The sequence below is a fragment of the Choloepus didactylus genome, chromosome 12, assembly GCF_015220235.1.
Source record: "Choloepus didactylus isolate mChoDid1 chromosome 12, mChoDid1.pri, whole genome shotgun sequence".
Classification (NCBI taxonomy): Eukaryota; Metazoa; Chordata; class Mammalia; order Pilosa; family Megalonychidae; genus Choloepus; species Choloepus didactylus.
The window spans coordinates 37,117,404-37,133,299 of NC_051318.1; the positions used below are offsets into that span (position 1 = coordinate 37,117,404).

Consider the following 15,896-nt stretch of genomic DNA (forward strand, 5'->3'; position numbering starts at 1 on the left):
CCAAAATAGGAAGTTCATTAAAAATTCTCAAAATATGGCATTTCAAAGCCAAAAAAAGAAGAGTTGATGTAGAATTAAATTTGTTTCAAGACCATAATGAAAATACAAGCATAGATAGGATATTTTACACATAAATTCAATTTTTATTATATCTAAAAATTCAAAATATTCTTCTACTGACCCTCATGGACTATAATCTTTTAAGTGAAATTTAAATATTCCTAAAATAAATCAATCTTTAAGAGTTACTTACAATCCAGAAGGCAAATTACTGGCTGCAGCGATACCAAATGAATACTGCATAGCTTCAACGAGGATAAAGTCAAACAAGGCTGACAAAACCCAGGAACCCAGCAAAAATGACTGAAAAATAAAACAGGAAGATTATTATAGAGGTAAGATTCCTAAAAATATGCTAATTTATTTACCCAGTTAGAACCGGTTCAGGCATATATATTTTTAAAGTTGTTTTGTTTTTATTAGAACACTTTTCAAAATGGGGGCACAAACTTGCATTGTTCAAATGCACTAAGCTCCATAACTTCTATGCTGAAGAAATATTTATAGTACCATTTATTTCTGTTTTTTTTTTATTTTTTGTTTTCTTTTTTTTTATATAGCACCATTTATTTTTAGAAAGTAACACACAAACCACTAAGCAAACTAAGTGATCAGAAATGTATTAAAAGCAAAGTCCTAGTTAAAATTTTTATTACCATTCACATCTATTATTATTATTATTACTATTATTATACTATATTAATAGTTTAAATTAAAAAATTTTTTTTGGTTAATGTCCATGCTCCAAATCAGATATAGAATCACATATTAATAAATAACACCAAGTTTAACAAAATAAACATATTTAAGAATAAGAAAAAAGACAAACCATAATTTTTTTTCTACAATCTAAGTAGCAAAGGTAAAATATGTAAAAACTTACTGCAAATTTTCTGCTGCCATATCTTCTTTCAAATATCCTGAAATTATAAATAAGCAGACTACTGCAGAAAGTATCTTTCAAATCAAGGCAAATTATTCTTCCACACATCAACCTCCAAATCTAGATGGGGATTAAAAAAAGAGGAAAGTAATAATTGTTTGGGTTTCTTCCTTAATAAATTTATTATGCTTACTTTATACTTTTTGTTTTTTATACTTTAATTTTAAGCAAAATATTAATGCACATGCAAAAGGAAGACCACATGTATTTTCTAAAGAAATGAGCTCAAATCTATCATACTAAAAATTCCTTCCTACATAACAGCACAATAGCTACTTAATTTTTTTTTTGCATATTATAGTAAGAAAATGTCCTTTCACTAAGACAACATAAAACTGCCTGTAAAGAAATTTAAGAATGTGTTTATTCTAAGATTTAACAAATTATATACATGAGAAGGAATAAAAGGCTAAAAGATGTTCATTTTATACTATTGAATAAAATAAAGCTATAATTGAAAAAACAATTTAGGTATAAATCCAAAATATACATTTCTGAGCTTAAGTTTTAATGATCAGCCTACTTCAGAGCAATTATGTATAGGGTAATTTATGGCTATTGTTGCTAAACATTACATTTGAAATTTTTAAATAATTTAACTTTTACGTTATTTAAATTAACTTCCAGTTGGGTATAAAACATATAAGGGGGTATACAAAAAGACAGAACTACTGAAAGGCCTATTTTCAATTCTTCCTAAATATTTTCCAAATTTCTTAAGATAACCGCATTAATGCAAATTCCAATCTTGTTTTCCCTTCACAATTACCTTAAGGAATATAGGTAAAGCAAATATTAACAATAGATAGATAGATAGTTAGATAGATAGACAGATGAACTGACAGCTAGACAGGATGATATGACAAAAGCGGCAAAATGAAATTGGTGGATCTAAGAATCTGAGAGGATGGGATGTGGTATGCTGGAATTCTCTGTATGGGTTTTGTGTTATTTTTGCAACTGTCCTGTAAGTTCAGAATCATTTCAAAATAAAAAGTTTAAAGAAAAAAAAATTAACCTTATCTTAAGATAAGGAAAAAGAAGCACAAAGAAAGTATTTTATTCATTTAAGGTCATTCAACCCATGCTCTTGCCAACAGAAACAATAACAAGAATGCAAATGAGGAAACCAACTATGCCAACTGCCAAGACAATACACATCTGTCTCTACTCCAAGCAAGACACCAGCCAGTGTCTTTTTTATTAGTATACTTCAAAATATGAGGGCACTGGACTAGTTCAGCGATAGCCACTAGATTTCCCATCACTTTCAACCTGGGTGAAATGGGAGTGGCTATCTGCAAGTCTGTGTTGAGGCCATACTTGGGATCAATGAGAAATAGCATCAGTTAGAAACAACTGTCACGGGGACAAATGTGTCATGCAGTTGTCATCTCCAAACTAAATAATAATCTTTTTTCTCCCTCAGAAATTCAGTGATTCTAATCAGAATGAAACTTTAGGCCTGCATATACAATAAACATGACACAAGAGAGTGTTTTAAAACTATTCTTTATTTTACAAATATGAGATGATAACTGTTATCTTTGAAGAACAGCAGATTCAGAAATAATGAAAGACAGTTCCCCAAGTCCTCTATGCCCACATTTAATATTCTAATGAAAGTACTCTACTTATAGCTCAGCCCCAAGAGCCATTCAGAACATCTGGGGCTTTAAGGAAATTAAGACTTTAAGATTGCTAAAATATAACAAATTGGGTTTATAGAATCCCATTGTTTAGTTTTATTAGTCAATGACAAATAAACTGGTAGCTACGGGTTTAATTAATTAGTGTTCTGTAACTCTACTCATGCCACAAAAACTTGAAAACCGGTACAAGAATAAACCACTGCTTATTGTTATGAACCCTATAAACGTTGTTCACTGGTTTGCACTCAGCAAAGCACTGATTCTGCATCTCTACCTAAAGAAAATTAAAGGCAGTATCTCTGCCTTAATTGCCCAAATCTTGGGAGATTCAGAAACACACAAAATAAAGCCCTTCATCAACTGTCCCTCCCATACCATCCAATCCAATCTTTTATTCTCAAACCATGGCTCCTATGCAGGACTCCTAAGAGTCAAGTTTCTCTTGCTTTGTGAAGTAAAGTGCCCTTCCCTCTCTTTCCTTCTGCTAATTAACAGACACCCTTCCTTTCAGGCCAAACTGAAAACTCACATCCCTGAGGTTCTCCAGGGCTATTCCACCCTATACAGGTCCCCACTTCAGTGATCATCCCCCATGGTGGATATCATGTCCCACGATACCATGTTCTTACCATGTGTGTGTGTTTAGATTACCGAAGGCAGAATTTAGATTTCTTATATCTCTTGTTGTAGTGTACACTGAAAGCCTCTTAGGAAGTTGTAGCAGGAGAGTGTAGCTATTCACATTCTTGGACAGAAGGGTTGTCTTCCTCCACTTAGGAAGGTCACCTTTTTTGACCAGCAAATTGCCTTTCAAACATAGATGTCTACTGAGTGGGGCAGTAGGAAGGGGACACATGCTGACAGTCAGATGAACCAAATTACCTCAGAAATCAGTAAGGTACCAACCCAGGGCCATGGGGCCCTGACATTTCCTTATAGCAGTTCTGAAAGCTAGCCAGACACTAGACTCCCCCTGGGGATATTTTTAAAAGTACTCCAATGTCCAGGCACCACCACCAGACTCTGATTCAGTTGGTCTAGGGCAAAGGACCTGGTATCAGTAAATATTTTTTTAAGTTTTCCCAGGTAATTCTCACAGGTAGTCAGGACTAAGAACCACTGCATTATAGCAGCTAAAATAATACAGAAGCTATACTACTTTTTTTTTTTTTCAGAAAGTAGTGGTGTGGATAAATAACTGAAAGAACTTCACAAGGACGTGGTAAAGCCAATTTGAGCAATGTTTTAATTATATTACTATAAAGAAAAGGTGCCAGAGTTCAAAAAAATGTTTATGTTTAAAATGCCTAATCAAGTATTTAGCAAAGAAAGGGTGACAGGTTACACACTATAATTTGTACTAACCCCCCAATTCACAAACAAAAACCCTAGCAGCAGCATTTTTGATGAGGACAGACTATAAATCTTGAAAACCATAGTTCTGCTCTTCCCAACATCAAAAACTCAAGGAAAATTTCCTACTTGGTTTAACCACCATTAGGAAAACAATCACTAATTTACAACCTGTTAGAGCTGAAAGTGCTTAGATCAACTAATCAAATACTCAAACCAAGACTTTTAAAAAACATTCACTATGCATACTGATCATAAAAAACAGATTTAACATTGTTTTTAATGCCTTTGAAATTTTTTGTTGTTGTTTTTCTGGTTTTTTGTTTTTGTTTTTGTTTCCGTTGTTGTTTTTCAAGTGTATCATGCTTTACCATTTACAAGTCTTTCACATACATTCTCCTTTGACCCTTATAACAACCCTGTGAGGGAGGCAGCACAGATATTCTTCTCATTTAACAGATGAGGAAAGTGAATTTCAGAGCGGTTAACTGATATGCCAAGGTTTTACAATAAGCAGATGGTTTGCATTTTACCAGTCTTTGGCCTAAAAATTCAGTACCCAACCTCCCCTCATATGTGCTCTACCTACTTCACGGGGATAGTAAAGATAAAATAAATTCAAGACTAGAAAAATACTTTGAGGGAAAAAGCACTAAATAATTATACCCACAAACCATAATCTTCCATGATATATGGCTCATTTTGTGCGTGAACCCAGAATTTTCTATTGTCTCTGTTGCTCAACTAAGCAATTTTCCTAAGGGTAAGGCAGGGGAACAATGTGATCCTGTTTAAAGTTACATCAATTGCAATCAGGGTAACTGCTGTGAAAGCAAATAGAAAAACAACACAGAAAGGCCAACATGCAACTCGGAGCCACTGAAGCACAGAGCAAAGTAAAGCAAAGCAAATTTATCAGATAGGACATGATTGCATAGAAGGGAAACGTGGTGTCAGAGTTCAAACTGGCACACACATGGTTATCTAAGGCAAAGTGGTGACAAAGAAGAGTTACTCATTCTGTGTTATATAAACAAGAGCAGAGGATTCATGGGAACCTGTGTAAATGCATCTTATACCAGGCAGATCTTTCCAGCTGCCAACAGGGACTATAAACAACAGTGTCATCTTCATTTTAAAGAACGACCAAACCTGTGCTCATTTCCTGTACTAAACCAAGGAATAGCTCCATGCTCAACTTCCTTGGCTAAAATATAACCAGTACCATCATTACTAATCAGACATCTTTGAAGGTAATGAAAACTATTTAGATGGCCATTTAGATTTTTTCAGGATTTACTTTAGATTCTCCTGCTTTAAGACCCAAAGAAAGTTATATTGAGTTTTTATTGCTGATTCTATGTGTTTATAACAATTAAAGTATGATTAGTGAATTTGACATATTAAAAGAGTTCTATAGCATCTGTTCAGAAAAATTATATACTATACAAACTATTAAAGTCATACAAAATCATTTTCATTGTCTTTTCAACGGAGAAGAATCCTGTTCAGCATGCTTCTGCTCCTGAGGTGGTTCATACTGAGAAAGCTTTGTTTTCAGTTTTTTATTTTCTTCTACAATAGCTTCATACTTCTCTTTCATTTCTGCCAATTCTAGGTGAAGCATTCTGTTTCTGGATTTTCTGGGGTAGCAGCTCCTAAGTGTTACTTTAAAAAATCCAAAGCACTATTAGGTTTTTCCGGTTCTTCATATAGGGCTACCAACACCTTGGTCAACCAGTCCAGAACTCCCAACTTCTCCAAGCACCTCTGGAACTTCTCACGCTTCAAGTCGGCATCTTTGTAACGGATCACAGTTGGCAGTGACCACAACATAGCTGGTGCCCGACACTGTGGCTGGTGGGCTCTTGCCTTTGAATTTATAAATTGCATTTCTATGAGTAAAAAGTGAAGCTGAAAAGATGTGTCCAGTAAGAGGAAATCTTGCAATTACTTCATTATAACCTGGTTTGCTGAAATATCAATAAACAGAACTACAAAATTTACTTGTTAATGGAATATTAACAGTTAATACTATTCCTTACAAATTTAGGGATTTTGAGTGACTAATAATAGCAGTAGGAAAAGAAAAATAAAGGAAAAAATCTGCCCTATGTCCTCCCAAGAGGCCAATGAAGCAGAGCTCACCTGGAAGTCATTCTTGACTGCTTGGAGATCATATTCGAAGAACTTCTGACAGTGCGGCAGGAGGAGGGTCAGTAAAAGGGACAGGGCACTGGGGACCAGTAAAAGACTCTTGGACAGAGGTGCCTTGTCTGGAGGGAAAAGAGAACCACTTTCAGTATGTCTGTTCCTAAGATTTAAAAAGCTACCTGGATGAAAAGCAAGAGAATACATTTCTTTTGAATTAGAATGAAATCAAAGTCCAGGAGTGCTGAAAACATCTCCCTGTGGAGGTAAATGATCAATGGACACTGGAAAGCAAGTGAAATTCACTAGCAGGTGCTTAATTGTCAGGAAGCTTGTATATGAGCCTGAAGCAAGTTATACAGCCAGTAACTTCCACAGAATACGGTGCAGAAAATGGTCACCAAAGTGTAAAATATTCAGAGGTATGTATTTTCTATCAAATCAATGCCTATCAAATGTGCTTAATAAACACACTTATTTAAAAAAAAAACATAAAGAGGTTGAAAGTGTTAACATTGCTGAGTGTATCCACTGGGATTTTCCACCATGAGTACAACTGGAGTCCAAGGCACTTTTACATATGCGAGCCTTGTGTGTCTTCTATGACTTGGACTAAAGCAATTACACCCTCTTGCCCCTCAATCTAATTTTTTACAGGTGAGTATGATATACATACACCATGAAGGATATCTGGAATATTCTAGAAGCATCTTAAATCTCTTCCTTCTGATATATTAAAAGGGGAAAGAAGCAAATTATGTTTTCTTCAAGTGCTTAACCTTCTTCTCCCACCAAAGAAATGTCAGCCTTTCCCTACTCAGAAACATTTCCTCCTAGCATGTCATTTAATGAAAATGTACACTCTTGTGAAATATCCACTTACTCTACTCCCCTTCCTGGTATTCCTTTGGTTTCACCTTTTGTGTTTTCCCCCAGACACTGAAAACAAGCACCTGAAGCTACTTGCTAAACTAATTTTGGGATAGGACAAAGGATGTGAGGATGTAAAGGGCCTGGGAATCTGGAAAACCTGAGTTTGAACCCTCGCTTTGACAGTGTTATCTGTCCTTGGACACATTAACTGACCTCTCTGAGCATCAGTCACCTCATTTGATAACAAACTCACAGGGTTATTATGACAATGGAGTGAGATAATGTATGCAGAAATGGCTGCTCAAAAAAGAAAATGAATCCAAATCTATGAAAACCATTGAAATAACACTTTCTTTGGAAATAACTGCTTTATATCATACCCCTATAATGTCCATAGTTTCAAACACTGGTATTTAGAACCCAAGTGGTATAAAGCCAATTTGGATACAAAATGATAGCTGAGATTTCCATAATAAGGATGGAACACTTAAGCTTCATCTAAAAGCTAAAACACTGCCCTTCTTTCTCTTTATATAGTTATTTTATCCCATGTTTTTATTATGAAAAATTTTAAGATTAGAGAAAAACATGGTTATAACTTCCATTGATGATCCATGCCTGAGTCAATTATATTAGGGATTACAAAATGGTGATTTTTCTAATCTATCATTATTTCATATTTATTAGCTGGCATTCTTCCTATAAAGAAGCTATTTTGTTCTTTCTCTTTTTATTTGTCTATCAGTATATACACATGAATTTTTACATATTCAATGTATTATGATCAGCTACATTCTTTTTTTAACATTCAAACCCTCCTAGTGGGAGCCCTTTAATTTGCTTCTGTGTCATTTCAAAATTGCCTCTTCTACCTCCCCACCATAACCACCAATGACTGATTGGTCTTTGAGCACTTCCTTGCTCTCTGGCTCAACAAAATATCCCTGGCTCACTTTGTACCCTCCTTGCCTGAGTCCTAGAATTTCTCTAAGGAGTCTTGTTTCCTTACGTTAGGGAATGGTATTTAGAAACACTGAATCTGGGCTAGATGTGTTTGAAAGCTCTCTGGGTGTAACTAGTTCTAGTTCTTTCAGTAGCCGGATCTAGAAAATATATTCTAAAGTCATCATTCAAAGTGATATTTCCAATTCAAATTTAACATTACCAGGCTTTTCTTAAGCTCTTTGATTTTTGTCTCTTTTCTCTTAAACATCAATAATTGTTTTCTCTTAGAATATACATTAAAAATTTCAATATTACATCAATATCATTACAATTAGCCAGTTTCTTAATAAGCCTACTTCATAAGAAGTTTTAAGATTTCTTGCAGTTGTTTTTGTTGTTGTTGTCCTCAGAATATATCCATTAAAGGTAGACAATCAGAGCTCCATGTTCAAGAGCTATTTGAAATGTTTTCTGTGTGTGGTTATGATATGCAGATTTGTTTTGGTTTACATTCACTGTTAAAACCCTAATTTAATTTTTTGACTATGTAAAATATGTACATTGTTCAAAAACCAAAACTATGAGAAAAAAAAAAAGGATTACTTTCACTTCTTTTCCCTATCCCCTCTACACCATTCCTCCACCCCATAAATATATATTTCCATTAGTTTCTAGTTGATCCTCCCAATTTTCATTTTTAAAAAATAGGTAGAATACACACATGTGTTTACATATATAAATACCCATGTATATACATAAGAATAGACCTCACTTTGGTTGGTTCTGAAATGCACAAATCTGTTACCCCAATTTAGTTAAATAACACCAGTCTTCCAGCAACATGGTTTAAGTTTCAGTTACCAAAGTTTATTAAATGTGAATAACTGCATAAAGTACAAACTTGACTGCTAGCTCTTCAGTCCATAAATCACTACTCAGATATCACAGGCACTTCCTGATGGGTGGCCAATCATGTCATTTCTTTCAAAGTCTTTTGGAGATTGGTCACTGCATATCTGTTATTCAGTTCACGTACCGACAGCAAAGCATGTAGCTGTGTTGCCTTCTTGTCTCCCAGTGATGCACTCACATGATATTTTACAAAAATGGATAATGGAAAGAGGGGAGTGGCCAATAAAGTACAGCAAAGGAATACAAAGTAATAATGCTGGAAGTGAAATGCGAGTCAAATGTAAATGGAGCTACAGAAGAAACAGCTGACCTAGGAATGCTGGCATTGAACTGTTTGAGAGATTCTAGATATGCAGCCAGAGGAACACAGTGAAAGTGATTTTATCAGCATAAGGAAAGTGGCTGCAACAGAAAGGATGAAGATGTCCCATAGGAAGTGAAACTGACAAAAAATTTCACATTAAAGAAACTCTCAGAGACATTTTGTGGCACTGAAAGTGCAAGGGATAAAATGTTAGAAGCTGGTCCAAATTTAAAAGCAGCACGACATCAAGTTCACCAAGACATAGCTGCTCACTCCATGTCAGAAGTTATATGATGAGAAGGCAAGCACAGTTCATACTACTCTTGATAAATTTTATACAAAGAAATAAAACACTTAATTTCCAATGTCTCTAATGCTTTAATAAATTATAAAGTACTAATTAAATATTAGCTTTACTATTTTTTCATCTCCCTAAACATTTTAAATTATACATTTATAAGAGCATTTTTAATGTTTTAACAAAACATTATTTAAAAATCTTTGTAGGTCACAAAACAATCCTAATTTTCCCCATTGAATATTAATATTGCTTTGCATGGTTTCAGCTTTCATGGTTGTTCTTATGATTCTGCTCTACTGCACAAAAGCACAGACTATCTCTGTGTGTGTGTGTGTGTGTCTGTATTCCTCTTTCCTAAAACATTGCTTTAATCCTGTCACTTCTCCATCACCTCCAAAACAAAATTATAACTTTGAGACCTCCACATTTGGGGCCTACCTGCCTCTCCAACATTATTTTCCTTTGCTTTGTTCCATTAACTCTTTACTGCAATCCAAACTCCTCACCTCACTACCTCCTGAACACATTTTTTCCATTTTGTGCTTTCAAAAAGGTTTTCCAGGATTAACCCCCCAACAAACATCATCAATTCCCTTCTAGCACAGATACTCCTCCGTCTTCAAATTATGCAGGCTTCAAATTAAAGCTTAATTTTCACTTTCCTCCATCAGCTTTAGTAAACCATACAGCTTAAAGGGCTCCCCTCACCCCAGCTCTACATCCTTATTTCTATATACTACTTTGAATAGTCAGGGTTTTGCATATGTTTTGCCTTCCTAACTACATTAAAGATTCCTGAAGAGCAAGCCACATGCCCTACTCTTCTCTATACCTGCCTAAAGCCTAGTACAGCCCCTTGCACATGGAAGTGAAATGTGAGTCAAATGTAAATGGAGCTACAGAAGAAATAGCTGATCTGAGGGGTGACAATGTGATTGGGAAGGCCATGTGGATCACAGTCCCCTTTGCCCAGTGTATGGATGGATGAGTAGAAAAACGGGGGCCAAAAAAAACAAAAAAAAGCACCCAGTGTTCTTTTTTACTTTAATTGTTCTTTTTCACTTTAATTTATGTTCTTATTACTTTTGAGTGTGTGCTAATGAAAATGTTCAAAAATTAATTTTGGTGATGGATGCATGGCTGTATTGTGGTGCTGTGGACAGTTGATTGTATGCTTTGTATGACTGCATGGTATATGAATATATCTCAATACAATTGAATTATTAAAAAAAATTATGATAATGTAAAAAAAAAAAAAAAAGAAATAGCTGACCTGGGAAAGCTGGCATTGAACTGTTTGAGAGATTCGAAATATTAGATAATCAACAGGCAAGACCACAGAAAATATCACCAATGGAAACAGTCTCAGATTGCATAAGATACACTTTAATCTTAAGTAAAATAAAATGGCAGCCTGCATTGGGTCTTGACTAGAGGGAACCCTTTCCTAGAAAGGATTTTCCAGAAGACAAAAACAATTGACATGCAGGGGCTTTCCACAAAACGGAACAATGGAACCCACCCTACAGAACCACAGATAAGCAATACTTAGTGACAAACCAGTTTCTGTCCAGGGGAGGTAACTTATCAGATTGGGCATACTATATTAACCAATGTATATCCATTCCCCACTCTATAAGACACCCCACCCCCATGTAAAATGGAAACTTAAGTCTACCAATCACAACATTTCCTTGCTTGCTTCCCCATTTGCCCTAAATAAGCTTCCCCATTCCAATCCCTGGGCAGAACTCCCTTCTACTTTCTGAACATCTCGAGATGCTGCCTGATTCATGATTCACTCAATTAGGTAGTGAGATCTTAAATTACGTGAAAAGTTTTTCTTTTAACAATCTTATTCATAAGAAATTCCCCAGGGGTGAATTTACCAGTTAACAGTTGGTGCTGTGGTTATTGCACTTGTTCAAGTATATAAAAACAGCCAAACCGTTTCCTTTCTGGTAAGACTGTGCAAACAAATAAATTAGAAGCATGAACAAAATGGATGCATACACATTTCATGGCCGAGATGCAACCAAGTGTCTGTGGAATCTAAAAGCTAACAGGTTTTCATATTCCAAATAAAGGAGCTGCCCATTTCCTAGTACCTCAAGAGAAGGATAGGACAGCACTATGGCTGTGAGCTTGACCAGCCTAAATCTATCTTGAGCAATTGAGCCTCAGCTTTCCTCACTTGTAAAACAAGGATAATAGGACCTACCACAGACGTGTTACAAGTAAACGAAATAAAAGGATGTTTATAGGGAAAATTGCTGCTACCACCACAACCATCACATGAGCTTCCTTCATTAAAGGCAAACTCCTTTACTATTCTGACCGTAGCTAAAATGGAGGAGGAAATGAACTAAACTACTCTTCACGTCAATAATTCAAGGGGTGATCTGGTGCACCTGAAAGGGGCAGCCGGGACATTCAACAGGGGCTTACACATGTTCTTGTGAAATGGGCCCAATCATAACTGCCTCTTCCTTGCCTGCTGCTGAGCAACTCAATGTTACTGGAGAAAATAACACAGCTGAGCTGCAAGATTTCACTTACATCCTGTTCTCAAATCTCAAACTGATACTCAATACTGACCAGCATTTCAACCACTTGTCTCCAGTAGGTCTGCTTTCCAACTTCTTATTTTATACCCTCTCCTCTCTCCTCAAACCTCTCTGCTTCACACTCCCAACTTGGCTCACAAGTTACTAAATGAATAAACTAATGATTTGCTTTGGCATACGCAATTATCCTCTAAATATTAATAAGCACCTACTATAGGTCATGCATTATTCTAGGCCCTGGGGTACAGCAGTACATTATAGACAATATCTCTACCCTTATGATACTTACATTTTAGTCACAAGAGCAAATAAACAAAAGAAGGTAAATATATATCAGATGGAAAGAAATGCTACAGAGAAAACTTAAGAAAGATAAAGCATGTGACAGTGTTTTCTGGTCTCTTCCCAGACACATGGTGGGATTGCTCCCCCTGCCTCCATCCTCCCTCTACTGAAGTCAGGTGAGGCAACATGCCTTGCTTTGGCCAAGTAAACTGTGACATACATCACTCCTAGGGAGACACTTTAAGAGCTAATGAATCATTCATTCTCTTTCCCTCTGCCAGTGCTCAAGATGGTGGCCACCTATCAGCCAGAGCCCGGAGTTGAAGTCCATGCGGATTAGACCCCCAGCTGACTCTCGATGGAAGTGAAGCATCAGTGAGAAACAAATCTTGTTGTTTTAGGCCCCTGGGATTTTAGAGTTGTTTCCTATTATAGCACAACTCAGCCAATCCTGATCACAGAGTAAACAGGAAAACAGAGTGCTAGTGGGGAAAGAGGAGAACCATTTTATGTAAGGTGGTTAGGGAAGGCCCTTTTGATAAGGTGAGATTTGAACAGAGACCTGAGGAAGTAGGCCTTGCAGATATCTGGGGGGAAGAGTATTTCTGGCAGAGGAAACAGTAATTTCAGATACTTGGAGAAAGTAACATGCTTAACATGATCAAGAAACATAAGGCAGCCAAATGCAGCTAAAAGCAAGATGAGCACCAAGCAGACAGGGAGGATATTACATCAAAGAACAAGGAGGAGGTAAAGGAGGGGAAGTAAATAGTGTAGAGCTCTGTAGGCCATTATAAGGACTTTAACCTTTACTCTGAGTGTGACGGGATGCTTCTGAGGGGCTTAAGCAAAAGAATAATACGATCAGACACATTTTCAAATACTCACTTTTCAGGCTAGAGATGATGATGTCTTGGATAAGGGTGGTTTAGGTGGAGATAGAAGTTGTCAGAATTGGGATAAGTTTTGAGGGTAGGGCAGGCAGGATTTTGCTGATTGGCTGCAAAGTATGAGTGAATGGAAGAGTCAAAGAAAACTCTAAAGTCTTTGTCCTGAGCAACTGGAACAATTGTCACCAGCTACTTCTTACCCTGATCTCCATGTTTCTGTATGAACTATGCCAATCCTGCAAAATCCTCACAAACCTGCAATGTCCAGTCCTCCACCCTCCACACCACATGCTGCTCAAAGTAGCCAGTCTGCAAACTCTTACCAGTCCTCAGTGAGATAAGGAGTTTGTACCAGAAGGTAAATCAACCCACTGCTTCCTTCATGGAGAAAATCCTGCTATGAAAAAAATAAATAAATAAATGCCTTCGGAACTAAACATGTGCTTTGCTCAAATGTGTCCTTATTTGTGAAGCACTGTCATCCTCTATTCCCTCTGTCCTGATTTAATTTTTATCATGGCACTTATTACCAACTGTCTTATTAAATAGTGATTCATCAAATCAAAGCACACCATTATTTTAGGTGCAACTAAAAAAAGGAAAAATCACTGCCAAATAAAATTTTCAGATGTCATCAATTGCAAGGTATACTCCAATTTTCCACTAAAATGTGGAAATGCACTTTAGAATCAAAGAAATGTTTCTTTGTTTATTGTCCATCTCCCCCACCCTCAGTACTCACTAGAATCTAAGCAAGAGAACTCCAAAACAATTAAGAAGCAAAAGCCCAGGACAAAACAGAAGCCTACTAAGACAGAAAAAAACCCCAAACAGTCCATTCACCTTGGGCAGACATTCCTATAGGAGGGCTGAAGCTCAAGAAAACCTCTGTCTTATGACCACCTGGTTACAAAACCAGGAAACAGACAACCCAGGGAGCAAATCCCAGAGTCAACATTTAAAAATTTTTACATGTCCAGTGTACAACAAAAGAGTACAAGACAAAGAAACAGGAAATAATGGCCCATCCAAAGGAAGAAGATAAAAATATACAAAGACCAATGAAGATGATGAGAATGTGGACATACCAAACAAAGCTTTAAAAAAAAGATCTTAAAAGTGCTTAAGGAGATGAAGGAAAGTACAGGGAAAGAACTACAGGATATGAGAAAAACAATGAATGAACAATATCAGCATAAGGAGAAAGAAATTTTAAAAAGGAACCAAACAGAACTACTGGAGCTTATGACCACAGGAACTGGAATGAAAAATTCCCAGAAGGGTTTCAAAGAGCAGAATAGAGCTGGCAGAAGAACGAATCAGTGAACTTGATTCAGCCTGACTCATTTCCTTCTCCTGAAATGAGCCAGGCTGAGGAGCAGAAAGAAAAAAGAAATATTAAAAGCGAAAATAACCTCAGAAAGCTATGGGATACCATCAAGTGCACCAATATATGCATTATGGGAATCCTAGAGGAGAAGAAAGAGAGAAAGGCGAGGAGGAATAGTCAAAGAAATAGTGACAGAGAACTTCCCAAACTTAGCAAAAGATGTGATTATGCACAGCCAAGAAGTTCAGAGGACACCAAACAGGATAAACATGAAGAGAAATACACCCCAATCACATACTGATCACACTATCAAATGCAAAACACAAGGAGAGAGTTCTGAAAGCTGCAAGAGAAAAGCAATGTGTTACATACAAGGCAATCTCAATAACATTCAGTGCCAATTTCTCATCAGAAACCATGGAGGCAAGAATGCAGTGGGTTGAAATACTTAAAGTGCTGAAGGAAAACAACTCTCAGGCAAGAATTTTATATCCAGTGATAATCTCTTTCAAAAACGAAGGAGAGATTAAGACATTCTCAGATAAACAAAAGCTGAGGGAGTTCATCACCACTTGACCTGCTCTACAAGCAATGCTAAAAGGAGTTCTTCAGACTGAAATGAAAGGACAATACACAGTGAGTCAAAGCAGAATAAAGAAATAAAGACCTATGGTAAAGGTAACCATTTGGGTAATTATAAATGCCAGTATTATTGTATTGTATTGGATGGTATATAACTTCATTTGTTACTTCCTACTGGTGCTAAAATGCTAATGCATAAAAAGTAATGATAAATCTAGGTTTTTGGACATACAATGTACAAGGATACAAGTAGTAACAAGTAAAAATAAATGGTGGGGGGGACAGAGGGGCATAGGAAAAGTATATGTGCATGTTATTGAAGTTAAGTTGGTATCAAAACAAATATGATTGTTATATATTTAGGATGTTAAATTTTAACTCTATGGTAACTGCAAGGAAAACAGATGAAAAATACATCCAGATAGAAATGAAAAGGCACTCAATATGGTACAACGCAAGAAAGCAAATATAAAAGTAAGTTTTAACAGAGCCTGAGGAACAGAAAAAGGTATAAGACTTATAAAGGCTAAACAACAAACAGGCAGAAGAAAGACCTGTATTATCAGTAGTGATTTTAAATGTAAATGGATTAAACTCTCCAGTCAAAAGACAGAGATTGGCAGAATGGATTAAAAAGCTTGACTCAACTATGAGCCGTCTGCAAGAAACTCACCTTAAAGTCAAAGATACAAGTAGGTTGGCAGTAAAAAGATGGAAAAATATACACTATGCAAGTAGTAATCAAAAG

At 36.2% G+C, this 15,896-nt stretch overlaps 1 protein-coding gene and 1 pseudogene across 5 annotated transcripts in view; both read right to left on the bottom strand.

Annotated features, from left to right (window-relative positions):
• Positions 1 to 15,896, bottom strand: part of UBAC2 (UBA domain containing 2) — a 214,730-nt gene that overhangs the window by 175,631 nt on the left and 23,203 nt on the right. For all 5 annotated transcript variants that reach the window (XM_037800640.1, XM_037800641.1, XM_037800643.1 and 2 more), the window contains 3 exons: positions 6,157 to 6,284; positions 944 to 1,063; positions 254 to 363 (listed from right to left, as the gene is read on the bottom strand). In XM_037800640.1, the coding sequence (XP_037656568.1) occupies positions 254 to 363; positions 944 to 1,063; positions 6,157 to 6,284 (358 nt within the window). The remainder of the gene's footprint in view (positions 1 to 253; positions 364 to 943; positions 1,064 to 6,156; positions 6,285 to 15,896) is intronic.
• LOC119507471 lies at positions 5,120 to 6,144 on the bottom strand (annotated as a pseudogene).